The sequence below is a fragment of the Bombus flavifrons genome, chromosome 8 (assembly GCF_040668555.2).
Source record: "Bombus flavifrons isolate JBK064 chromosome 8, iyBomFlav1_principal, whole genome shotgun sequence".
In the NCBI taxonomy this organism is placed as follows: Eukaryota; Metazoa; Arthropoda; class Insecta; order Hymenoptera; family Apidae; genus Bombus; species Bombus flavifrons.
This window is the reverse complement of record NC_138449.1, coordinates 9,388,248-9,415,453: the sequence shown is the minus strand read 5'-3', so window position 1 is coordinate 9,415,453 and position 27,206 is coordinate 9,388,248. Positions and strand designations below refer to the sequence as shown.

General features: G+C 35.9%; 1 protein-coding gene and 1 long non-coding RNA gene across 7 annotated transcripts in view; one reads left to right on the top strand and one right to left on the bottom strand.

Annotated features, from left to right (window-relative positions):
• The window catches only part of LOC138182714 (uncharacterized), a 142,267-nt gene that overhangs the window by 63,254 nt on the left and 51,807 nt on the right, over positions 1-27,206 (bottom strand). The window lies entirely within an intron of this gene.
• The window catches only part of Fife (regulating synaptic membrane exocytosis protein fife), a 150,172-nt gene that overhangs the window by 73,538 nt on the left and 49,428 nt on the right, over positions 1-27,206 (top strand). For 5 of the 6 annotated variants that reach the window (XR_011173862.1, XR_011173864.1, XR_011173863.1 and 2 more), the window contains 7 exons: positions 2,339-2,420; positions 2,829-2,970; positions 5,535-5,789; positions 13,936-14,095; positions 15,028-15,327; positions 18,497-18,704; positions 26,607-26,782. Coding sequence is in view for 3 of the 6 variants with exons in the window: in XM_069118808.1 (XP_068974909.1) it covers positions 2,339-2,420; positions 2,829-2,970; positions 5,535-5,789; positions 13,936-14,095; positions 15,028-15,327; positions 18,497-18,704; positions 26,607-26,782 (1,323 nt within the window). In the remaining 3 variants the exon portion in view is untranslated. The remainder of the gene's footprint in view (positions 1-2,338; positions 2,421-2,828; positions 2,971-5,534; positions 5,790-13,935; positions 14,096-15,027; positions 15,328-18,496; positions 18,705-26,606; positions 26,783-27,206) is intronic. The other variant, XM_069118809.1, reaches the window with a different exon arrangement.

Genomic DNA, 27,206 nt, shown 5'->3' with positions numbered 1-27,206 from the left:
ATTAAACGACAGATTGCATATGAATTTAAAAATTGAATTACGGAGGAGGTTGTAAAACGTAGAAAACCTTTTCCAAAGTCTTAAACTGAAAATCTTAATCTCGAACTACACCAAAATTACAAACGTAATTATAAACTTTTTATTACTAACCTATTTAAGATACTAAAATTGTTAAATTACGATTTCTTTATTACGGCGAGGAAATGCACGTTACTGAAGGCATGATAACATTGACAAGAAATGAAATAACGAAACCATTCTTAGAAAATTAATTTTCATATCGTTATAAAATCTCCTAGTTTCAGAAGTTGTTAAAAAATTACTACAAATTTGATAAAACACTAATAACGTTATTACAAATTTTTTACTTATACTAAACGCAATTTTGTCTTGATTCGTCTATTTTGATTCACGAACTTCTCAAAGCTCTTTTAACATGAATTATCCTTTACGCTTGGACTGGTCGTTTTGTTTTTCGTTATCGCCATTCGAGGCTCATCAGAATGAGCGATCTGAAAATCCCTGGGATACTAATTTTCCTCTAAATTAAAGTACGCTTTCCTGTTCTGGACACATTTATAAGATGCGCAACCATTTTTCTTCGTGAAGGTAGCTTCGTCAGCGTCTTCTACTTACTTTTCCCCTTTCGGCCAACTTTTTAACAAGTATAGCGGAGGACCATGCCGGCGGCGGTAATTACGGGCCTAACTCTTCGTCAGTTTAAAGATTTACACGAACTCTGGTTACGATTTGACCGCATTTTCAGCTACGCCCTTTTACGCCCTCGAGTATCCCGGACCGCGGCAATAATGAGTTTAAGCTTCTATTGGCTTGAGAGCTTAGCTAACTGAGACTCGTTAAATAATCCGCAGATAATGGCATTATGGGGTAGGCTTTTTTTCGAAACGGAACGAGAGACTTCTCCACCTTCCTTCGGTGCAAAGGAGAAGGTAAACTTACAAATAAATTAACGTTGTCTTCCAAAAAGAGGTTTCAGTTAGTTTTGGTTTATTTTTATTTAACACAGGATAATATTTATTATTTAATAACATGTTATTATCATTATCCTGTTTGATTTTCAAGTTATAGATAGATAATGCTCTTATACGAGATAGAGAAGGTTGTTTCAAAGTGATAGAAAGACTATCACGATTTAATCCTGGGCTAATACCTTGACGTATCGTTTATTTTAATGTAGAGTTCAGCAAATCCTAAATAAACAATTTCAATTTCATATGATACACGAATCTGTTCATTTCGCGGAAAGATGATGAGAAATGCTTTTGATTTTATGAATTTAATAATAATGTTCTATAAAAACTAGCGTTATACGATTCTATCAGCTTCGATAAATGCTAGAGATTAGTAAACCAACTAAAAACGGGAAAAAATTAGAGATCGGTTTTTATACACATAATCGAGTTATTGAAATTTGAGAATGTTAGTGTACGATATTCGCTTTGAACAACTGCATCGCAATGAACGTTTTTACTTACATCTGCAAGTTGAGTTTTTCCCTGTACAAAAATTTGCAAGTCTCTTTATCGGTGGCCCTCGTGAATTTTCAACAGTAATCTCACAAAGCAAGCTTCCGTATAACTTGTAGTACGTGTTGGCTACGTTTTGTTTTTAGAGCTTATTGCAGTGTACAATCCGATAGAAGTTGAGAACAAAGGAGTATTAATCGGTCTAAATATCGTATCTCTTATAATACGCCACTACTACTGTGCTTCGTTTGCTTCAGTTTAATAAATAGGATGCTTCTCGTTTTAGAGTTCTGGATATTTCATAATTGACAATATGCTTTTACTTTACACGTGCCTTTCCTTACGATTTTATCTTTATGAACTGACACAATACGAATTTCGGATTTGACAGATTCAGAACAATTTTTTATTATAATATATATATATATATAATAATTATATAATTATATAATATATTATAATTATATTATAATATGATATATATTGTACATATAGTTATTGTAATTTTTAATGTACTTTTGTTCCTTAACAATTACACATTATTTATATGTTTCATATGTTCAGAGTTAATAGCGTTCTTTGAATTATGTTATTCAAGAATTTCTAGAGAAAATAGAGGAAGGTACAAAATTGCTCACATCTTCCATGCACTTCCCTTTACGGTAATTTCTTCACGATCATTTAGAAGATAAAAAGACGAGAATATATGTTACGTGTTGATAGTAATTTTGGATAGTAATATCATATAATTTTGGAATATTATACGGTTGCTTAATAAATTTTACGCAATTTGTTGAAATTGTATTTACCTACACATTGATTACCTGCCTCGGTTTGTTTCTGTTTCGTAGTGACAAAATTTGGTCCCGCTAAGGTGACACCAGTTGAAGAGACACAGCCCAAGGAAGAAACGACGACAGAATCAACGAAAACGTGAGTATTTTCAGTAGTAAATGCTAAAATTTCGACGATCTGAATACGGCGAATTGAATAATTTAAAATAGCCGAATGCCCTACATGTACTAAAATATTGAAACCAAATGTAAAAGTTCGCTATATAAAGCTCCGCGTGACATATTTTCATATTTGTATCCATAGAATATTTTGACAAAAGTTGGCGCGAGAAAGCTCGCACATTCGATATATGAAATTTAAAGCTTGCAAGTAACTAGAACATAATACACAACAGCAAATAATACATTAGTCTCGGAAAGTTCATAGAACCGGACGACTGTTTGCTTCAAAACCCGATGGCTGACCGTATTCGGATGCAAACGTATTCGTCTTAGGGGAATTCTCGAGCACGAAAACTTCAACGGTCTGTTAACTTGGACGTTTCAGGAAGTCGAAAACCGGGGACGATTGCCGAGTGTGTCGGAAGTCGTTCGCGCCTGAAGAAGCCTCGAGAATCTGCTGCGAGTGCCAACACAAAGTTTGCGAGGACTGCGCTTGCTATTCAACGACAACGAATTCCGATGATCCGGTAGGCGTTTCAAATCTCTCTCCTTCTCTCTCTCTCTCTCTCTTGCGTTATAGCCAAATCTATTTCGGGACGATCAATCGATAACTCCGGCAATTAATTTCGGATACCTGCCATCCGATAATTCCGATAATTTCTACCTACGGCAAAAGTGCATTCGAAAGATTTCGTGGAATGTATAGGACACATTCAGTGAATGGTCGAACGATGTACGATCTTTGGCTGCGTCTAAAGAAAGGATCGAGGAACCGCGTTAAATACAGGTGTACAAATGAATGATGCAAATCTTTTACCGAAGCTCAAGGTTTATCTGGAAAGCAATGCAGCAGGTTGTTCAATCAAAAGGTGTTTGCTGTTGTTTTCTATGACTTTAAGCCATCTACCAGGTAAGTGATGAATTTCATCACAGCAAAATGCAGCGTCTTTGGAAGAGATCCAAACGTCGAGTCATTTTTGTATCTTATTGGCTAATTGAAATTGCGTATCGTATAAGGCGTGTTGCATCGATCGGAACAAGTGGTATTCGAAGGAGTAACGTGTGGCGAATAAGCTGGCTGCTGCAACACGTCACAAACAGCGTGTGGTCTACGTTGCGACGCAATGATCTCACAGGAAGTGCTGCTTTCTCGACGCCCTGACGATTCGATCTTGTCTAAAGACACGACATTTTTCAGTGATGGAATTCATCACTTGCCTGACAGATGGCTTAATGTCGTAGAGAGCAACGACGAACTCGCGGTATCTTTCTTTTAAATAAACTTGCAGTTTCATCGAAACATTTAGTACTTAAATAACTTAATATCAAAGACACGAATGAAGATACTTCAGATTGATTGATCTTCTTCTCTACGTTTATGATTGATCTTAGATATTACCGAGGAATAAATCTGCAATTGTGAACATCTTAAGTCGCATATTGTATATCTATTAAGAAAAATAAGCAGCGGCATCAAAATCAATAATCGAGTAATTAAACCGGCACAGAAATGAGAAGCATTTATTAGAAACGGTAGATATAGCTTGTACACTGCGCGAAATAGAGGCTAAAGTAGGAAAGGAGAATTCTTTGCAACGGCGTATGCACGACTTTTCTGGCGTTTAATTTTCTATGAATGCCACCGTCAACGATGTTCGTGGCTGCACATTTGTTTTTAATTAGAGGAAGCAAGGCAATTCGCGTAAAGGCATACAGATCTTTATTTTTTCAAATACGCCTTTCTTTATTGTTTTAATATAAAAGATACGAATAGAAATGTTTCTCTGCATCAGATTTTCACAAACGCAATTTGGCATTCTATTAGATACGGAAAATCTGTTCGTTTATTTTGATATATAAATTTTATAAAATAATCAATATCGTCTATCTCTGTGTCGATGATAGTTACGCCATTGGTTCACAGCCATTTTTAATTATCGTTATCCCTGTTTCCATCTATCTCGAATATCAGGAAGATTTTAAAAAGCGAGATAATAGCCTAACGGATGCACAATGCAATTTATTCTAATCTTCTTTTACCTATTTCCATTTTTTTCATTTTTATATTCTCTTCGCCGTTGTCATTATATTCTTTTTAATTTCGTTTTATCATTTCCTCTCATTGAATATTCTATATTCATTTTTACATCTTCTTTTTCCCTCTGTCTTCGTCGTTTCGTTTTACACGTTTCGTTTTCGTCTTCTATTTATATTCGTTCACCTCATTCCTCGCGATGCCTCTCTATCAGCCATTCTTCGTGCTTTCTTATTTTTCCCTGTTACCTGTGTTTATTCGACGTACGTTCGGTTAGTCCTCTCGACTCGTTCGATCAAACAGCTTTAAAATTAATCAAAGCTGGATCATACGTACGTGTCTGGACGATTTTGCGCTATGGTAGATTGCCATTGATGATTTATGCGGAACGCATCCTTCTAGATATGAATTTTTAATTATTTCGTTGGTAATTCGCGAATTCACGTACAGTCAGATTACATTCATCGATTACACTGACAGATAGATGTTAATACAAATTTATATCTCTCCTACCACAATAATCATAATCGTGTCTCATGATCAAAGTGCATATGTCTATGCAATAATTTATACCTTTATAAATACAAGTAAAAAGACAGAATCAATATAGACATTTGCTATACCTGTCAAAAATTATTGCAGCCCCGATACTTTGCATATTCTACGTATTTCTGCACACCTAAATCTCGTATAGATGCGAACAAATCCGCAGTCTACGCGCTAATAAAGCTTCGAAAGATTTTGCACAATACGCAAAACGTATCCATGAAAGACTTTTCTATGGCAAATATTAAAACACTTTTGTGGGTCGCTGTATATAAAATAGAGGTAGCAGTTCAAAAACTGAATAATCCTTATACTTTACTTTTTATTGATAAATCTACGTAGACCGATAGTGAAACTTGTCGTGCAGTCGCTGCTTATACAAAAGGTGTTCCATCGAATCGAATATCTGATCGAACAGGCGACATCGTTTATCGGTTGGTCAGAGAGCGTTTTATTCGTCGCTTGGGATCGATTGGCCAACGTGAAAGTTTCACGAGCATGTTTTTTCAGTCGTTCTGGCGGTGCAGCGTGTGTCGACGAAAACTCGCGTCTCGGGACCAGCCGATCGTGACACAGGAATCGACCGATTCCTTACTCGAGGTGCCAGTTTTAGAGGCTCTCCAGAGAAGGCATAGCGACGCGAGACTCGGCTGTCAGAGCGGAAGTCAAATCGGCGGTCTCGGTTCCGGACTGGCACCCCCGAGGAGCCCGGAACTCAGGAGGCATTCGGATGTGTCACCAGCGAGTTTAAAGGAACTCGAAAAGGTAAGTCGGTCGTTATGTGACGTCTCTGAGTTGTGCTTCTCAAACAATCGTGCTTCTCGACAATGAAACAGAATACATTGCCACATCTATTTTGTGCATCGTATTCATTTCAATCGGTCATGCTTGAGAAAGGATGTATGGTATCGATTGCAAGTTTGAATGGGGATTTTGATGAAAATCTTCTGCAAAAATATTTGTAATAATTACTTTGGTATTTTATTTTCCATCCTTCTAACTATCGTGTTATGCTTGTGATACTTGTATTGAAAATATCGAGTTATACAGATGAAACGTCAATATTCAGCAACGAAATAATTCAATTTTCTAGGTATATTTCATTTCTTCTTGTTTATTTTTCGTAGCTCTTTTCTTCCACACTAGGAAGGATGGATATATTTCTTTTTGGTATATTCTTATATGCTACAATATAAGCTTTTTCAACTATCAAGCTTCACATCTCTCGTATTTAACCTTCAGATTTAGAACTGACAACGTAAACTGGAGCTTGGAATGTTCCTCTTGCATCCCATACGCCTTTACTATTTATATTCTAATTTTATAGATATATTTATTTAATTAGAAAGTGATTTATTATTATGTTCAATTCTAAACACAATAAACGTCCATACGTTCGAAGAGCAACAGAAGGAACTATATTAATTTCTACGTGAATCATATTAGAAGAAAGTAGAAAAATATTAACGAAGCAACTGTATAATAATTTGCGATTGTGTAAATCAAACAGTCACATTTTTCTTCGATCTAACGACGCGATATCTCAAGTGTTTCTAACTCTCTAGCATAGAATAATCTATCTTTGGTTAGCTACAGCAGAAATAACGTCCTACTTGCAATCGATAGCGCGTTAATCCTATTATTATCTCGAATAATCAAAGTAAAGGAAACATTAACCCTTCACTAGCTGACTGTAAGTAACTGTTTGCGGTCGAGAACTGAACATTGCCAGCAGCTGTGCTTTGATCGGTTGGCGGTATACCAGTGCTATCTAGCACGCTCGCCTCCAGCAATTTTATTTAGTCTGGATGTCAACGTGGGTTATTTGTCTCGCAATATGATGCTCCGTCGCTAGATGCATGTTTGTACGTTGCAACGTGTCTTATGCTTCGAAAGTATGCTTCGTCCTGTTCTTTTCTCGATCGCAAAATAATCATCCGGAATTTTTTCTTCGCGTGATCTTCCAATATTCCAACTTGGAGATTTGATAGACGACATAGTATGGATCGTATGGACGCTTGTAATCGAGACTATAGTTGTCGCAGCTATGAAGGGTTGAGCGTTTCATTAAGATTGATAATAGATTAGTAGAATATTTACAAACGTTTTCTTTTTCATATGTGTTTCACTCGAGATACGCTTTCTCCAATGGTTTGATCTAATAGACTGTCATAATTTGACAAACCTCGCGAATGATAAAATATCTCATAATGAGAAACATTTTGTCAAAGATCGGTCTTCATTGGCATGGTTTATGATAAGCACAGGAAACAAAGCTGATTTCTTAACTTCTTTCGTTATTCTTTTTTTTTTTATTGCTTACGTACGAGGCAGAAGATACGATGATTCAAATTCTCTCTTTTTTTATGCAGAGATGCGGTTTTAGGATTAGATACATCCGTCGAGCAATTTCGTATTACCAAAATTGTGTCCCTATTTATTTTTGCAGTTAAGCGTGTACGCTTTATAAAATTGAAGCAGTTAATTTTCCAGCTGCGAGAGATCTTTCGACTAAATCATTGGCTAAATGGCACTCGTTAACGAGTACCATGGAGGCATAAGAGATATCCCTGACTAATTTCATCTTCGTAGAAGACGGTCATTTTACTATCTACGATCTTCTGCAGGAGTCATTAACGAAGTTTCGAAACGAGTTACGATGGCGAACAAAAAGTTTCGCCCGACAAGACCTTGGGCAAAGAGCACGCGGCAAAAATTGTTTTAGGAAGGTGACATTTAGAAATTATATTATACGGCGACTCGTTAACCATCCACGGTTCGTATAATAAATTAGAACTTCGGGGTGTATGGTTTCCCTTAAAGTACAGATATTCTAGTTGAAACTTAACTGGAAGTCGGAGAGCAAGTGGATGTTCGTTACAAGAAATAGGACGCGAACGCTAGCTTTGAAGATTGAGGCTTTGAAGGTCGTGCCTTTGAGGGATCATGCGTCTCCGTGTTTCTCGAAAACGTTTCTTGATTAATTAAATATAATTCTCGTTTATGTGTCATTTGATGCTACTAACGTGTAAGTATGTTCAATTGCAAATAGATTTTCACATGTACGATTTTATCCGCTTTGTTAGGCAAAATTAGGAAAAATCAGTAGATTTTGGTTTGCAATTAATTTGAGCATCGTGAGTGTTTCTGATTTTCGAATTTTATTTTCGTCATTCTACGTTGATTACGAGAACACTCGATGGATATTTATATCTTCGCTCACTTATTTTTTAATAAATTAAATTTAATAAATAAAGCTTAATAAATAAAATAAATAATAAACAATATATAAAGTCTAAAGTATATAGTTTTATATAGGTTTCCTTACTACGAGATGATTCAGAGAAGCTGTGTATAGTTTTCTTTTATTAGAACAATGAAAAACCTGGTTGAGTAGCGGAAAATTTTTCTGTACAATTTTTCCAAAATTCGTTTGAAACCATGTCATAGCCCGATCCAATTGTTAAAATCATTCGCTATATTAAAAGTTTGTGAGAAGAATTGGTCGCGTCAAAGAAAAATGAAAAGAGCTCGCTAGGAAGCAGAAGCTCGTATTTGCGTCATTCGTTCTCGAGCGGCGGAGTTTTTCATTCGTGGAGCTTCGTCGCGGCCCACGTAATGTTAAACAGTAACGATGACGCAGGTTGCAGAGGATAAAGAAGGAGTTGTAAGACTTGATAATATTTAACTACGTTAGTTAATTATGTGAGTGCTGTCGTTGGGAGAAGCGTATTTACAAAGAATTATTAAATGAGCGTGTCGACGTTAGTAATTACGTTTCGAATGTTGACACTGAAGTTGAAATTACAGAATTAGCATGCGGTTTGCTAGACTTTTTTTGCTAGGAATTGTAGTGTTCACTAAATGTTTGAAAACGTCAATTTATCTAATAATGTAAATGCTTGTCGATAATTAAACACAAGTACAATGAACTATCTTGCTAGAAATTTCTAAAATGGACACAACGTTTTAACGATTTTAATCGAACAACACTGTTCGTTGGTATAAAATAGCTACCTTCCTTTTTTAATCTTCATTCGGGTACCAATTTCTTTATAGAGCGTTTCACGAAACTTTAACAGTTAGATGCTATCTGCATTGTTAAAATGGGTCAAAGTTCAAAGGAAGACAACGAGATGCAATCGAATGATTTTAAGTGGTCTATTCTTTCTATGTTATTATTATATATTTACGAGCACGTATGCAGTTCGCGAATGCAACCACGTATTATCGTGCTGGTACTTTTATCTCCTATTTCTTTGGAAATATTACTTTGGGAAAGTCGTTAGTTCAGAGATATTTGAACATGAAACATTTTATCGGATTCCTTTACATTTTACATTTACATTTTGCCTCGTTACTACTCAAGCATAGCCGCTATACATATATAGTGTTTTATATCAAAATATCTCTTTTTAGTTTCAAAGCGAGGCTGAAATCAAAAAATTAAAGGAAAATCAACTAATAATTGTTTCATTCTGTCATCTTCGTTCAATTTGATTTCGTAGCACGCTTCTAAAAAACTCATTGCGACCTCTACGTTTGTGTAAGAATTTGCAAAGGAAAACTGGCAATTAATGGCTTCATTCATACCAATCATAATGCAATCTATAAGTGTTCCTCGGATAGAGAAATGCAGGCAATAAGGGATTCATACAAAGTGTGCAAATTGAGAGAAAGAGAAAAAGGGAGAGGGAGAGGAGCTAAGAATAAGAGAACAGTCGCGCTTTCGATCCTAAGAATTTATTGGAAATCGTTTTTGTCAGCCGAGAGAAGAATCGGCAGAATCTCATTTCATTGGAAACGACTGCGGAAACGAAAGAAAGTGGAATGAAATTGAAATCAGGGACGAGGCCACGCGAGGAGGGGATGGCAGGCTAGGGATTGAGAGCGTCGGGTTACGGTAAATCCGGAAATCGGTCGAAAAAAGGGAACAAGAAAGTGAAAAGAGGTCGCGAATCGCAGATTCTGCCTCTTTAAATCTTTGCTCGGTACACAGCCGGAAATTAGCGGTTGCCAATAACAAAGAGACCGAATTCAATCTCTGTGTAACAAGAGAATTAGTACGAAATACATTTTTCTATTTCCTTACTCATTTCTCCAATTTTCGATTCGCGTTTCCCACGTAATCGCGCCTAGAACTCCTTTGAGCTTCGTTCTTGAAATGGTTAAACCCTTTGTAGCCTTTTGTAGAACGAAATCCTCCGAGCATTATCTTCACCTAATTCTCTAGTAGTGATTTCAAGTTTTCCTTCGTGCTTTGTAATAAATTCTATAAATTTATATACGCGATACTAAATTCGTGGCATGGAGGAGGTCAGGGAGACTCTATATCCTGATAGTTGATATAAGATGGAATTCAAAGTCCACAGGATTCCATTGAAGGCTTTGTCTCCGAAAAAATCGAGTTTAAAAGCTTGTCAAGTACACGCGTATTTGACTAATTGCCGACTGAAGGAGAATGGATAATCGACAGGATCGGTTATCTTGCATGCGAAAGTCAGTCGAATGGTTACGACTAGTAGGTTCTGTAAAAAGACTATTTTTATTAAGGCAAACTTCCATCAAATTTCCTTTGTACGCAGAGGTATACACTTGTAGGATGAAACGAAGTATTACACAGTCGATTTAAGGCCCAACACATTTTATTCTCACGTTGTTTGTTCTTCCACACCAGCGAAAAATAAATCAGAACGTAATACCCGAATGGTCAGAAAAGCTACGATTTTTCCGAGGAACCTAACATTATTCGATGAATCGGAACAGCCTCTCTTCGTCGTAATTTATTGCGCAATCAATGAAAGTAGATGTGTTGAGATGTACGTACATCGGTTGCAGCCGCGGAGAAAGAATGCACAGGATCGTTAGTACACAAATTAACGGTTTACCAAACTTATGAATAATGTATAGTGGCGTATCCTCGACCGAAACAGGTTGGTGACGTAAGCACGCGAAGCACACACGAACCCCGGCGTAACAGTTCGCGACAAATTTATCGGGGCTGAAGTACCGGCGTCGAACGACCGGCGTTAGCGAGGGGAATCTGAAAATTAGATCCCGCGATTCCGTTAAAATTTGACGCAATTTCCTCGATTACGCTTCGAATTGGAACAGCCGGTCGTCAGCTCGTAGCTTCGGCCCCGAAATCCGAAAATCGATTCGACGGACCAGTTTCAGGAGAGATGCCATAGATAATTAATTGGGGAAACATGAATAATAATTCTTTGGATAAATCGGTGTCAAACGTAGGAATCAGGTAAAGCTCGTCGTAAATAACGACGTCTCTTCGATTTCGTAAAACGGCTGTGTGCACGTGCACTTGTTCCGATATGGTGACATCGGCATCGCCGTTGGGAAACGGATTTCCTATATTTTCTTCTCGCTCCACGGCTCTCCCTTTTCCACCGAGCCTTTCAATCTCGCCATGGCAACGTCAGTAATTGTCTCCCCTAACTGACGTTTCCTGACAACAAGTTACAAATTTGAAGAGTTCGAACAGCTCGGAAAGATCCTGCAGCCGTTACCGGGGATTGTTTATGGGATCTGGTTACCGGGATTCGATGCGTGATAAACGCAAAGTCTGAAACGCGAATAATAAATCTGCTCGAGATAAATAGCTGATCGGCTTGTACATACGTCATCGTTGTATCATGTCTTCCTTTCGCGATAAAAAATTGTTTCTACGTATTTTTACTCCTGAAGCATTTTGAGGACGTTTGATAAATTTAAAGCGGGAAGTAGAGATTATATAAAACAAGATTCGATTATTCTTCGTGTAGCAGCATAAAAGATGTGAAAAATTGCTCTAGTAATTAGAAGATCGTATAAAAAAGTGGAATTTTCATTTCATCTTATCATGTAATCATTACCAAAGAATTAGGTAAGCGTAGTTCGTATCTCACAGTTCTCCATCCTCTAATTTACGAGTTGTGAATATAAAAAAATTGTTATTTTATGAAACGTCTTTCTAAATTGAAGTTTAATAAAAAAAAATGTTAAACGCAAGGTTTCCTCTTTTCTCTCGTAGGATAGGATTCTGTAAAAGACAATATACAAGTTTCTATTTGAAATGGAAATCGATCTTCAAATAATCTTGGTAAAGACCAACCAGTCACAGAAAAATAGCACAAATTGCATTGTTCCCTCGAAACCGTGAGATTTTTGCATTCGATACTTTCCCTGAAAATGCATTGCCTTCGAGATATTTAGGTGGAAATCTTTCAAATGAAAGCTCTGTACAGAAAATATTTAAGAAATCTTGTGAAAGTAGTATACCAGTATAGGTAGTTACTAGTACAAAGTAGTTACTAGTATAATAGCAGTTAAACTCGAGTTATTTTCTTTGTAGAAAATACGAACGGAATAAATGGAGATAATTTTCAATTACTCAACTTTATATGACAAGGGTAGAAATAAACTTGGAAGTAATTTGGTCTAGAAAGTTCAGTTACTGCTTAACTTTTTCTCGAAGTAAAAATTCCATTCCTTACGAGTTTTTTTTTTATGGGATATGAAATGGACCAGCGCATATCTTCGTTAGTTTATTGTTCAGCATTTAATGAAAATCGTGATTTCCTTTGAATAATAAATCCAGCTCATTTTCGAAATACTTATTTATTAGACAATTTGCATGAAAAAGAGAACGTATTACAATTTACGGAATTTATTATTTAAGCTTTTGTATAGAATAACAAAATTATTCATAGTATAATTACAAGAACATATTCATTAGTCTCGTATAAATAATAAAAAGTTCTCAAAAAGAAGAAAAAATTGTAGAAAATTATATGCCTCTAAAAATGTGTTATTGATCTGAATATTTTTGAACAGAAGTAATTTTTAAATGAGAAACTATAGAAATGTGGTTTCTATCATATTGGATGCAAACTGTGTCTGACAGTGAATGACCTATTTCTCTTACTTCCTTAATTACTCTTGCTTCTTTTCTTCCACTCCAGTTTTTTGCTTCACTCAAATATTGCCGATTATATTTTTGTCTTATTATATTTTTAATATATTCATTAGAATTATTTTATTAGCGCTACGAAAAATAGATATCGGTAGTATTAACAGTATCTCCAAACTTTTTTAGCTAATGATAGGTATGCGATAGGAATACAATTTAATTTTACAAGCGAGTTTAAGAAAGTAAATTATGGTAATATATTTTACATGGATTTCCATAACTTTTCATAATTGTTCGTATCCTTAAGAACTTACGAAGTTTTTATACAAGACCAATCGAAACGCTGCTAGCTCTGTCGCTAATGAGGCTTGTGATACAGTAGAAATCAATAAATTTTCCAATAATTTTTTTGTTATTGCGTACTCGCACCGTATGGTACGAATGCGTTAATTGTACAATACTTGTCGATAGCGTAATATTATTGATTGTTCTTAATGATTTATGAAAGAGTACAGTAGCGAAGTTAATTCATTTTCCAAACGAAATAATAGTTTCGAATTAAAGTATTTATCAGCAGTTACTTTTTCCCCCTTTTTATTAAAAATGGCATTAAGTGGTTGTTCGTTAAGAAAAATGAACATAATTTTAGTTTCGTGAAAATTCAAAGAAAATGAAAATTATTTGAACGATAAATCGTTTCATGATCGCTGTCAAATGTCGATTAGATTTGGAAAGCGTATCTCGAGAATAAAAACAAACGACAAGAAAGCGAAGAAAGTAGAGACAGTACTGAGAAAAGAAATAGAGTAATCGTATGAACGCAGTCGTAACTAGTTCATCATTCAATATTTTCCAGACATATCAGTTCCCCGCGTACTCATAGCTTCTCGTATCAGTGTACGATACACTCCCCGATGTGAGCACTGTCACGCCAACAGTCATAACTCCTTCACGCAATGGTGTCACTCCCTGTGAAACTCTAATCTGTGTGTCGTAATGTTATAGTTTCGAAAGGTTGCAGGAGAACGCCGCGACGAGCTCAGATGGGAAAGGGACCTGGATCGCAACATCAGGTCTAGGGCGACCTCGCCGGATCGTCACCAGGTCGATAGGGGTAGGGCCACCAGTCCCCAGAGGGTCGCTGTCGTAGCATCTTCTGTCGGCGGTAAGAATCTTTGTTCACGATTTAAATTCCTTTCTTTTCTTCTTTTCTCTGTTCTCTTCTCTTCTTCTTTTTACTCTTTGTAACCATGTTCTCCTCTGTCAGTCGTTTCTCTTCTTTTCGAAATAAACGCGGAATAGCTATTTCCAGCTGCAGGTGATCCAATTTTAGGAAATGTTATTTTCTGAAGTCTTCTTTCAAGGAATCTTTATCTTTCTATTATAGAATAACGAAACATGGGTTTATATGGAACTCGTAGAAATATAAAGAGATATTGAAGCTTTTTATAGACAAATTGAATTAATTCTTAGTCGCGTTGTTTCCTCTTTTTCCTTTTCTTGAACGAATAAATTTACGTAGGATATTGAATATCGCGTGGAATGTAACAACGATACGTTTCATTCAATGTTACTGACGATAATAGCAGATATCTTATGAAGTATACGGTTCATATTCGTATTTGAAATAATGAATACACGCGTTATATATACACTTTATTAGAAACTCTTCATTAGTAAATAAAATCGTAGTAATTATTGTTTTGGGCTCGATTATTAAATTGTTTGCTACGAAATATGGTAATGTATTTCGTACGTTGTTAAAACGATAATATTAACGTTTATGAGAAAAACTTTCATTAATTTTATACTATGTCAAATGGTAGAAGAGTATTAATTTGATGTTCGTTCTGGAAATAATTTGTCAGATGATAACTCAGATATAACTCGTGTTAATATTCCATGTGTCTTTGTACGATATTATTTTTACTGTTTCGATTCGCAAGATTTAGAAATCGTTATTTGCAATATCTGAATATATCCAAAACATCTGGCCTATTAAATTTCATAAAATGATTATGTCTTATATCTTATCTGAATATTTCGCTGTAAAACGTGACTTCCACAAAACCATAACGATCTTTCGTGTTCCATTAGGAGAGCCACCGGATATATTGAATCCGGACGAGGAGGAAGAACGTCGAAGGCATGTACGTCGTCCAAGTAGTACAGCTCGTAGAATGACCAGACAGAGATCGTACGACGACGAAATGAAGAACGTGGCGGCTATGTCTGGGGGTGGAGGACAACACGCTCATCCGGAACCTGGTTTAGGGCTTCCTGTGCAACTACCGAGACGGGCATCAGCCTACGACGTGTATGCAACACCAGGAGCCGGTGGACTTAACGCCATGGCCATCGCAGCGGCTCAACAAAGAGCGTCGATCTCAGCGCAAGGTAAATCGCGTTGTATCAACACGTTATCGTCGGCACACGTAAATGTACATCTTTCGTATATCGTTGGTAGTGAGCGGGACGCGTACAAATCCGATTTTGTATACACTTTTTCATTTGTGTCATTTTTCCGTTTTTATCATTTTTTTTTTTTTTTTAGTTTCTAAAGCTGAATAAAGCATCTTTTGTTTCATTTTGGACAGCTAATACTATCACTCTCTTTTTTGGTACTGTCGCACACAAAGTATTAGCGCATCTGCTACCAGTTTCATATTAAATATTAACAGAGGACCGTGGAACGTTTAGAATAGTAGGCGTTAAGATTATGGAGGTTCTACTGTACGTACATGCCATTGGTCTGTAATTAATAAACTTCTTTTATTTATGTGGTTATAAAATGAAAAATTACTACCGTCACGCATGTGTGACGTCACTCCCCTCACGGGAATCGATATGTTACATGTACCTGACAAGTAATAACGATCGTGTTGAAAACTATAGACGTGTGGCTATGCAATTTTCAAGCCGCATCGCATATGGGAAAAGCGTATAAAAATGTTCTCCACGATATTATTCTTGAAAGTTTCACATCACGCTTCACGCAGTGTTCTACAAAACCATTACAACGTATTTAAGTATAGCGTATTTAACGTATTTAAATATCTCGTTGTTATTATATATTTTCTCAGAATCTACGAAAATCATTGATCCCACTCTATAGAGTTTCTTAAATTTCTTTTGAAGCAATCGACGTTGTGCTATTAGATTCTTCCGCGTGATTGATTTTCTCCATTTTTTGAAATCTAGATATTCGACTATGCGTAAGCTCTGACAATTCACGACGTTTTTTACGATTAAACTTTCATTAGGCAAAGGGGGGCTGTATTACGCGATATTACGCAATATTATGCAATATTATTGCAATGAAATTGTTTAGAAAACACCAATTTCTGACATTTCTAATTTCTAGAATTTACGAACTTTATACAATTTACGATACAAATGTTGGCACGGCTGCAACGTGCAATAATAAAATTTCGATCTCGTCAACTGCAGAATATTCGAAAGCAGGAAGGGAACGCATGCCGATTTAGTAATTAAGTATATTAACGTAATTTTTCACCACGTATTTGATATTATGAAGCTGGGGATCATGGAAAATTTATGACACAGCGGCTGCATTAATTAATTCTTGTTTTAATTAAAGGGCGTCATATGTAAGTAGTTGATAAATTGCAGTTTTCCATTATGATATAACGCACTCAGTGAATGCCGATTATTAACCGCGTTGCGTGCACTGCATCTTTGTCATTTTAATGGAACAACGATCGCGATGAAATTAAATTTAGTGAAACGAAGTATGAAAATTCGATAATTGTCTCTTTGACGTTCGTATCTCGTGTATTTAAATACTAATACCGTTTGATGTTAACGTACTGAGCAGATATATTGAAAATGGCGGTGAATAGTCACGTACAGCGTAATCAATCATGAAAATCATTCAGAATATTAAAGCATTTATTTTTGAAACATTAATTTTGGAATATTTTAGAAAGCTTTTAATTAACCTGTCAACATTAAGTGGTTTTTTAAACTTTCATAGTAATTGAAACTACGAAATTAACAAGGATAGATCAATTTTAATTAGATGATTTTAGTCCGTGCAAATGTAATGTAATTTGCTTTAAATAGAAATAAAATGACGCACGAAAAAGTAGAGCGCCTCTGAGTGGAGAATTCATTATATGATTAACATCTTAAATTAAATACTAATACCAGAAATTACAAAATATATATATTATAATATTATTCTATACTGAAATTCAGATCAACGATAAGAAGGAACGAAATAAGAGCATATCAAAGTGGAAGCAAATTTACAAAGCGAAACATTGATACACAATCGAAACATTTGCATTATAAGATACCAGATGATAATGGATATCTTTGTTACCGAATCTCCAATTTATTCATTGTCTCGAATTTATCGTTTCTTTTTGCCTTACCTTACTTCCATTTATATATATATATATATATATATAAAATATACGAACGTGGTCCGACCAAGTTAATGTGTTTAAATTGTTCCCAGACGTGATATTTGTCATGGTGGTTAGACATAAGAGTATGTCATCCTGTGACCGACCGCAGGGATCGCCGTAGGATAGTTACAAAAGGACAGACCATTCGATTATCTCAGCGGTGCCTTTTGCGATCCTTACGAGACCGGACGAAAGTCTCGTGGACATGTAATCGAGTTTAGCTGCCTTCAGGAAGCGTGGCTCCTAGTTAGTCACATCTATGTCCACAAGGTGGCCCGGGCCTAACTTCGTTTAATTTTGGTCGGATCTCTAACTCAAACTTTAATCTCTAATGGTCGAAATACTTTGTAACGAGGTGAACATCGTTCTAATTAATTTACGCGCTTGTTACGCGGTATTTGAGGCTTTAATTCGGTTTAAACCCTTTACGGAAGCAGGTTAAGGAGATTCGATCGTAATTGCGAAAATTATTCATTCGACCCTTGAACGACAGTATGCGTGTCAGGATATAAAGTTGCTAAAAATACCTCTATAATTTTCTCATCCTTGAACTTATTCCTTTCTTTTTACGTAATGAAGATGCTTGATCCATCATAGCGGTTAAAAGTCAACAGTATGATTACACGGCTATATCCACGGGGTATAGTTCCAGAATTTTCTGAAATAATTAAACAAACCGAACGAATAAATTGTTCATAATTAACTATAGGTAAAAGTAACTTAAAATTTGTTCATTATTAAAAACAGGAGCTTTTCTTGCAATAAAATACCAAACTGGTTTGAACGATGAGCGATGCATAGCAAAAAGTGTTTTAAATTATTAATAACTCGAAAGTTGTTTCCGACATACTAAACACGAGGGATTAACCCTTGAGTAATACCTTTGGGCCATAAGAGACCACGACAGTTTGGATTACATTTGAATTAGGTTACTTAATCTTAGGGTATTTAAGGCATTTAGGGAATTTAATTCCATCTCGGAAATATTATAATATTAAATTTTATCTGAATTTTTATTCGCCGCCGCTGTAACTTAACTCTGATAACTTTAATATATCCGTAGAATAATACTGCTGTTATTAAATGAACATATAAAGGCGGTCGTACGAATGAAAATTTCTTTCTCCCAGGTGGCAGGAAACCAGAGGAAAGACCGACCGCTCGTAGATCATCGTTTCGAGCAGTGAAGCCGGTGATGCCCTATGAAGTCGGAGCTGAAGATGAGAGTATGATGAACTTGGAAGCATCTCCTGTGGCAGTGGTTTCGCCAAAGGTGGTGCCTCCGTCTGTTTTAGGCCCTGACGAAGAACGTCGCACCAGACGAAGGGGCTCTCAACTGTGAGTATTATATTATCTATTTAATAATGCTTCCCTGCACAAATTAAGTGGCTTCCCTGGAATAATTTTATAGGGAATAAATTTGGGGATAATAGCGGGCTATCCTCCAACTATTCTAACTGTTGGAAACGAGTTTCGAATTTCTAATTTATGCCGAGGATTATCGATAGATTAATTTCAAGCATTATAAAGTTTGTAAAATATCCTCTATCCTGAATAAAACTATCTAGATACTTTGAAATGTTGTTATATTTTAGAAAGTATGCGCTTGACAATATATTGATCATACTTGATAATAAGTACAGTACAACGTAGATATTCGTTATACGCAACATTATAATATTTCGTTAAAGAGTATATTGCATTTTATACAAAAATTTCATCATATTGAATTTCACGTTCGTTAGTTGAAAAATCACGTGCACTATATAAACGAAATATAATATATATCAAGTATGAATATTCGTTCCAGTAAATCAGAAGATAATGAAGCGACGAATGTTATCGTAAAAAATACATATGTAATCGAAATATCTTGGAAGGTACGATGCTTGAATGTTAATGCCAGTCACTGTAAATAAAGTTTAATCTCCTCACAAGTGTTTTTTTAAATATTTCACGTTATCGCATCGTTTCCATATTGGCCAATGAATGAAAGGCAAATATAAAATAAGATTGTCTGTTTTTACGTATTTATACGTGTACTTTGTATTTTAGACTTGTAATACAGAGTTTGAAAAAGGTGGATCAGCGTTTATAATTACAGTTCTCGAAACTTCAAATGAACAGTTCAATGACTACGAAAGATATTTCTATACAGAGATAAATAGAATAAATAGAATTCGTAAAACTAGCAGGTTGATAGTTACGAAGGTGGACATCCTGTTTCGGGAACGCATTTCACGTTCAATGTGTAATCGCAAACTTGTATCTTTTGATTGAAGTGCAGGCCGACTGGACACGACATGAGAACTGGCGGATTCACCGTACAAATGATAAAACTGCTGCAATTGCATCTATGAGCAATCATCTGCTGGTTCTCGGTTATAAGTTTACAATCTTGTGCATAAGCGTCTAGACTCTGTTGACTCTTACAGTTTACGTAAATCAGGAAAGCCACAAGAACAACGAAAACCAGGGCTAAAAAGGACAAGAACAGGTCTGTCAGAATCATTTCTCTACGAGGTTCAATCCACTTTCGAAGCAATATTTCGGCTAAGATTTTGAATTTCATAAGAATTGGAATAATCGAGCAGAATGATGAAGAAATCTTGTCTTCCTATTAGTTCAGATGACAGAGATTTCACGTACTCGTTTTAGTATAGCGTGAAATATATACGATATGAAAAGAAAGCGATGATCAAGATTCTATTTATTTCAGATTTAATTTCGCGTAAATAACTCAAATTCCAGTTTCTAATTCTCGTTGGCATTTCACCGAATAACGTATTCGTAGGTATCCACTAAAGTAACTCGCTTACCTTTCATTTTGCGTTTGGGAGAGAAAAACGCTCTAAATATCCAAACTCTGGGTTACCGTACACACGACTTGCCTGGCCAACATTCCAGATTCGCTTTATATACTCCACCGACTAATTATATATCATTATCTATGTACATCAATGCTTTTGGTTTTATCGGATTTCGTTATCAATCGCTTCATGGATTACCGTCATTAATGTGCGATTTACTATGTCGCGATCACTTCTCTTTTATTTTTTTAATAGTTCTGTATATTGAAAAAAATAGTGATAGAAAAGCTTCGTGTTTGAGGAGTAAGGAGAAAAATAAGGAAGGTAAAATCAGTTTTAAATAATTCGATTCACTGGAAAAGGAACAAGATTAAATGAAATTAAAAGCAATTGTTTATACTCTATAGTCTTAACTATTGTCTTATAGTCTTAAGTAGTCAGGCAGAAAGAAATATATATTTATATATTTGATCTAAAAAATTTATATATCGAAAAATCTCTAAAAGTAGACATTCTTTTTCTTTCCTCTTTGTCCTTCTTTTCTCCAAATGTTTCCAAACTGCTATCGTTTTCTTTGCAAAAATCCTTTGCAATATCTCTCATCATCAACGTGCCATTTATCGCCACTTAATTTTTATCAGTAATATAATTGAAATATTTAAAAAATGAGCATTATATATAACCTTTCGAGAAGATCTACATACGTACGTACATAAGCGTAGAATATGTGAAAACCGAATTTCAATTGATATTTCTTTCGATTTTAATTATTTCTGATACATTGTTTTCGACTCATTTGCCTTATGAGAATACACGCAATGAAAATTTCTTTGTGTTTCAGGATAAACACGAGAACTAACAGATCGTTCCTAATTCCATGTCATTTTTACCAATCTGTTTCTCGAAATTTCTGGTACTCGTCTCTGTTCAAATACACGTAACAACAGATACTGTATTACAAAATGCCCGTAATGTAGTTACTTCTGCCCTTCTTTCTGTTTGTGTATGGCGAAACAGAAACTTTCGCGTCGTGCGGTCTATGTGTTCAGTGTTCAGGTTCAGCTCCTTTTCTAAGTCCTCGGAGACTTCCTCCCTACAAACGAAATATTTTCTCTTTGAAGAAAGAAGATAAGAGACCTACTTTCAAGGAATAGCAGCTCGGAGGGAACTGAATTTTACTTTGAATCGAATAACATTTTATGAATGTACTTTGAATAGTTTGAATTTATTAATTCTCGATGAACATTGTGCATTTATCGTTATCCATGTTATTATATGTTGGACGTTTATAACGTACGGTAGAATTTCCTTGTGGTTCGTAAAATTCTCGTATCTTCTATCGAACAACATGGAAAAATACGTTTCATTTTTATACGGCTTATCGACCGTTCGTATTCGATGCACATTTCAAATTTATGTTAGACGTATGTCTTTATGATATTCCCGAACTATTCCTGTTTCTTTATTGGCTCCTTTAGATATTCGTATTTATATGTTTTCATATCTCCGTAATACAGATGTCTTGAGTATCTTTACAAAATATTTAGAGTTGATACTTGCGGATTTAGAGATTTTAACGTATAAATTTCTTCGTACTACATATCAGGATGTTAAAAGATTCTGAGGAAAAACCTATCCGAAAGGACATGTTCCAGAAAGATACTTTGAATGGTACGGATCTGAAATGTCTTTGTCGAAAGGTATTTCGTTTTTTCCTGTTTCATTCGAAAACAGAGAAGATTCCGGGAACAAATCTAAAGTTTGTAATCTTGTTCTTTCCCGAAACCAGTAAAGAATAGCAAATTATGTTCTTAAAGAGCGAAGACACGAAATGGTGGAAATTTCTTATATCGCAATGACTTGCAATTCGAGGATTAAACTTAAATTCGTTTATCTTTATTAATAATTTATATCACACCAAAGGATACGTGCAACTGCTTTTGAAAAACCTTGGTATTACAATGGTATTACAACTATCCGAATTAATTTCAGGATAAGAGAATTTTAGAATAACAGTTGCTTCTCTGATGTTCATCTTCATGTACATATTAAAAGAAAAAAAAACATAAATAATGAAATAAAATATGCTAAAGACTTATGAATTCCGAATCTCTTTAGCTGCTGAATTACACAACATTTTGAGAAGATTTAATTCGATAAGATTACATTGTTTTCGTGCCTCTTACCACCTTGACCCTATTTCCAAAGTCTCGAAATACTTCGAAATGTTGAAGGATGTCATCATTACCGCATTATATTCATGTACCAATCCGTTATTCGAAGCACACATAACATTAGTCAACGTCACGATCAATTGAAGAACAATTCAGCACGTTGAAATCATTCAATCATATCGGCGTTCTCGCGAATTCTGATATCGTAGAAAGAGCGTTTCTGCAACAACGCAGGAAGAGTTTCTCCTACACTTGTAATAATACTTTTAATTTCCTCCTGCGTGGTGTCTCTTCGATGTAGTTCGCTGGTTTTTTCCATGCTCTTTTTAGTATCACACATTTAACGGCCACCCAAGCAGATGCCACTATATAACAGCGATACTTTTAATTGCTTGTGAAATTGTATCTCTCTTTCCCTGGTAGTTAACAAAAATTCTTCTAGAGGATTGAACGCATGCGAAACGTGCTCGGATAATGAAACGTACGGATTATAGAGGATTCGGATAATAGAGAATTCGGATAACAGAGATTCGGATAATCGAGGTTCTACTGTACAAATTTCCTCTTCGTCCGCAGTTTATATTCCATTTTAGAATCAGCAGTAGAGTACACGTTGCGCCTGAAGACGCTGTACAAACCCGTACCTCGTAATTGTTTTTCCGAGAGGAAAATAAGAAGCAAGGCAAGACGTTGGACGATTAAAGCGTTAAAAAGCGGTGTAATTCCCGGAGATCCCGTCCGTGAGTGGGAAATTGCCGGCATTTCCGCCCTTTTCTACCCTCGTAAGTGCAGGGCTGGGCGCGGAAGCAGCAAAAAGTCGAGTAGATCGCAAACACCACGTTCCCGCCACTACAGAAATAATTAATGCCACACTTATGCAATCTCCCGCGAACACGTCCTGCTTCGGCTGCAGCCTCGTTTCTCCTGTACACGGCTAATCGTAGTTCCGCGCATCCATCCGAATTTCCGCGAATTCTCATTCGTGTCCCCGCCAACTGGCTTGTTATTAATATCCGGGACGAGGCTGTTTCTCGATTTTCATTAGGTTTGCGTACTTACGAATTACGCCGGCAATTGCATTCTCCTCGAAGACGAAGGTGTTCCTTCGTTTTCGGCAAGTTAATACGATCTTGAAAGTAGATTAGACGGTGTTCCGTGTTTACACTGTGACATTCAGAGGGAAACACACGTTTTGTCTTCGACGATTTCAAAATCAGAATTACCTATCCATTTGCTGGACGTAATACACTGAAAGTTATCAATTTTTATGGCATTTGATACTGATTCATATACGTGTAATTGTAAATATAACGTAGAATATCAAGAGATATTGTTTGGATCGAACTTGATATATCGCTCCAATTAACAATCTTTTTGTAAAAACGCATTTAATACTTGCGCAAGTAACAAAAAGCTTCGTCGACGAAGGGGAAAGAAGAGGGGGGGGGGATAGGGAAAGAACAAAAGGATGAAACATCGACGGTATTTTACCTCCGTTTTTGTATTTCTAATCGTTCCGACACGGTTCTGTATGTATTCTGCGTGTAATGCTTCAATCACCAATTTTGTCTCGATTTTTATCCACGGATCAGAATATAGTTTTTATTTCTTCAAATAAACGACAATGTTCTATTTTACGATCCACAAGTGTATCCGAACGATGGATCGAATGGAAAGAACATACGAATTACACGGGACTCGATGAATTCACCGGTTATCAAAAGCAAAAGAAGCTACCAATTAAAATTTCTAATTCTTAGAATTAATCGATAAATGGTACATTTGTTGCACAATTAATTGGGTAATAATACATATTTTCTCATAATCCACATAAGTCTATGATATATTCAAAGCAATAAACGAAGACAATAAAGGAAATAATAAAAAGTAATAAAAATAATAACCCCATTGAAATTCCTCTAGAATTTTGTAAAAAGCTAATAAGATACGAGAACATTGGGATGATTCAAATAATTATTAATTTACATTTTACAAAATCAACAATTTTTGTAAATTCGTGACAATATTGACGATATCAGTTGACCGTAATTAGAAAATCCACACGTGTAACAAATTTTACTTAAAAGGTCAATTTCCATATGTTTGAAACTCTCCAGGCTCTTACAGAACTGCTTGTAGCACACTGTGATATCTCGAATCCAATATCAAGGTCGTGATGCAATGTTGCGCAGAGCCATTAAGGTGGTCTGGCAAAGAGTTAAGTAAAGGTCAGCCAATCGCAACCGAACCAGGGATTAAAATCACTGACCGATGGTTCTTTAAAAAGAAACAGTTTGAGCTTCAACGGCCAGATATCAGACCGTTCCGACTGGCAAAGTTTTCAGAAACGATTAAAACTGCTGTGAAAAATATTTCACTGCGTTTTTTCCACTGAATTCTCGGTTATTGGAAAAGTTCGCGTGATTATGCCGGAAGATCCACGATAATTCACGACGGTATATCCAGCAGCTCGCAACTTTTACTTTTCTTTTTTCTTTTCTTTTTTCAACGACGCTTAATCACCATCCCGGGTTTTTTTCCCCGTGGATGTATTCAAATCGGTCGTACCGATTGTTCAAATCACGAGCGAGTCGAGCAGAAACCACGCGGAATGCCGTGTTTCACTTAATTCAGCGGTTTTCGAGCATGAACCTACTTAAGCCACTCGATCTTCCCGACCGTGGCGAAAGCGTCCTAAAGTATTCTGGTCGTTTTAGTTGCTTCGCTCGAGAAGCAGATTAATTAGGATTTCGCGTGGAAATGGAGAAAGAAAGACGGAGATGACGAATATAAGTACCCTCCGCCCTCAACCTCGAATCGGTATGTTTTTCTCTGCTAATTCAAATGTTTCTAAGCGAAGCAGCATTGTAAGAGGATTCGATTGTAATTACTGAGTTTTGGTACACGAAATACCAGCGAATAGAATTTGTTGCTGTATTTCGACTAGTTGAAACGGTGTTGGCTCAGGTTTCATTCGATTCAGCTAGTCAGAACGTCCGATCGTTATTTTGTGGAAACCTGAATTAGTTAATAGGTTGGTAGTATTTATAAACTTGCGCACTCTATTTCAACGTTATAGAAGTTACTTCTATTATTTTGTAATTAATTCTGTTACAGAATTCGAAAGCATTAACGATACTGTTAAGAGAAAGAGGAACAGAGAAATTTATTCTTTCTGTAAATGAGTGCTGATTGAGATTTTTGTCTTTCCATTTTGGAATCAATTTTTCTTCACGGAAAACACGAACGAAACACGTACTAACAGATAAACGCAATTAAATTCACTTCAAAGAGACAGCGAAACCGGTGCACTGTCTCAAATCACGATTGTTCTCGTAATTTCGAATCATTTCAATTTGCACAAATTAATCGATTCATGCTACGCACGATTAATTATCGATACCGAAGCGAAACGAAATAGACAACCTGGAAACTGAATTTAGCAAGTTTCTGCATTGTGTTCTGATTCCACTAATAATGTGACGGAATTAGGGAATTTTAGCAAAACTAAAATCCCGCAAAACATTATGATTTAACGAACGAATAATGAGATCTACTTTTGCATCGTACAGCTGCAATATTCTAAACATGTATCCGCGTGTAGTAAGTTATTCTTTATATTTTTCACGATGAAATTATCGTTGTGAAATATTTCATTCAACGTTTTCATCGTATGATTTTTAAACTGTTAGGACTCGACGCGAAGGTTATACGAAAAAATATATCGTTCGTATGTAGTACGGTTTTCGCTTCACATAAAAATGAATTATCGATAGATGGCAAATTTTTATGGAAATTTCAGTTTTTATAAATAGGATTAAAGAAATGGAACGTAAATAGAGAATCGCCTCATCCTTGAAATGTTACAACAAGTACCTTACTTTGGATGTTTTATATATTTTTGCATATTATGTACATTCGAGTTCTCGTAAATTCAAATCTTTCATAAACGCACAAACATCTACATGGCCCGCATCAAATATATTTTTCAAGTATCAAGTATCATTTACAATTAATAGAATGAACCAAAGTTTTTTGTTCCTTTTATTTTAACAAAGAATTAAATAAATCAAAATATGTCTTCTCTTCGTATGAACTATTAAAACTTTTGTGTAGGTGTACATGATTCGTTACAGTTAAGCTTCGATATTCCAATATTCCTTTTTTACTCCTACATTCTCCTTTCCATCGTTCTTACTTCTCATCGATGTACCCGTATTCCGATATAAAATCAACTGGTGACGTTTTGATTTCAGACCGGATATAAACGCGATAAAGGGATTGGCATCTTCGGGTTCTTCAGGAGCTGCCAAAGTACCTCCGTCGGCTGTGAATAGAGTCGCAGCCGAAGATCGTGAGCTTGCTCGACAAGGAAGCCTGGTGGATGGAGAAAGTATCAAGATCGTTATTCATCACGCGGACAATGACATGAGTAAGTATCTCGTAGTAGAATCTTTCATTAAAGTATCCTTCCAATGTTATTTGATATTAGCGCGTCGCGAGATTTTCATTGCTTCCTTCGCGCCTGAGGCGCGTTATCTGCTAACAATAACTTCGACGGTTATCTTGGATCTCTCACGGATCCTCGAGCAAAAGTCTTGCTACGTAGGATGCTTGACGCAACTAAAATCAGAGATATAATGTTCCACTAATACCGACGTTATCGGAGATCGTTAAGTAGAAGGGTGATACGGAGATTAAATGGACCCGAGATGCAGTCGAATGTTTAAATGTCGAATTTAGGTCATTGCAGTTGCTTATGGAACGAAAGCGCCATTTACGCTGATCCAATTAGGAAAACGAATAACGCGAGAAAATTTCTCTTTATTTATATCCTCTTCTCGATGTGGTACGTG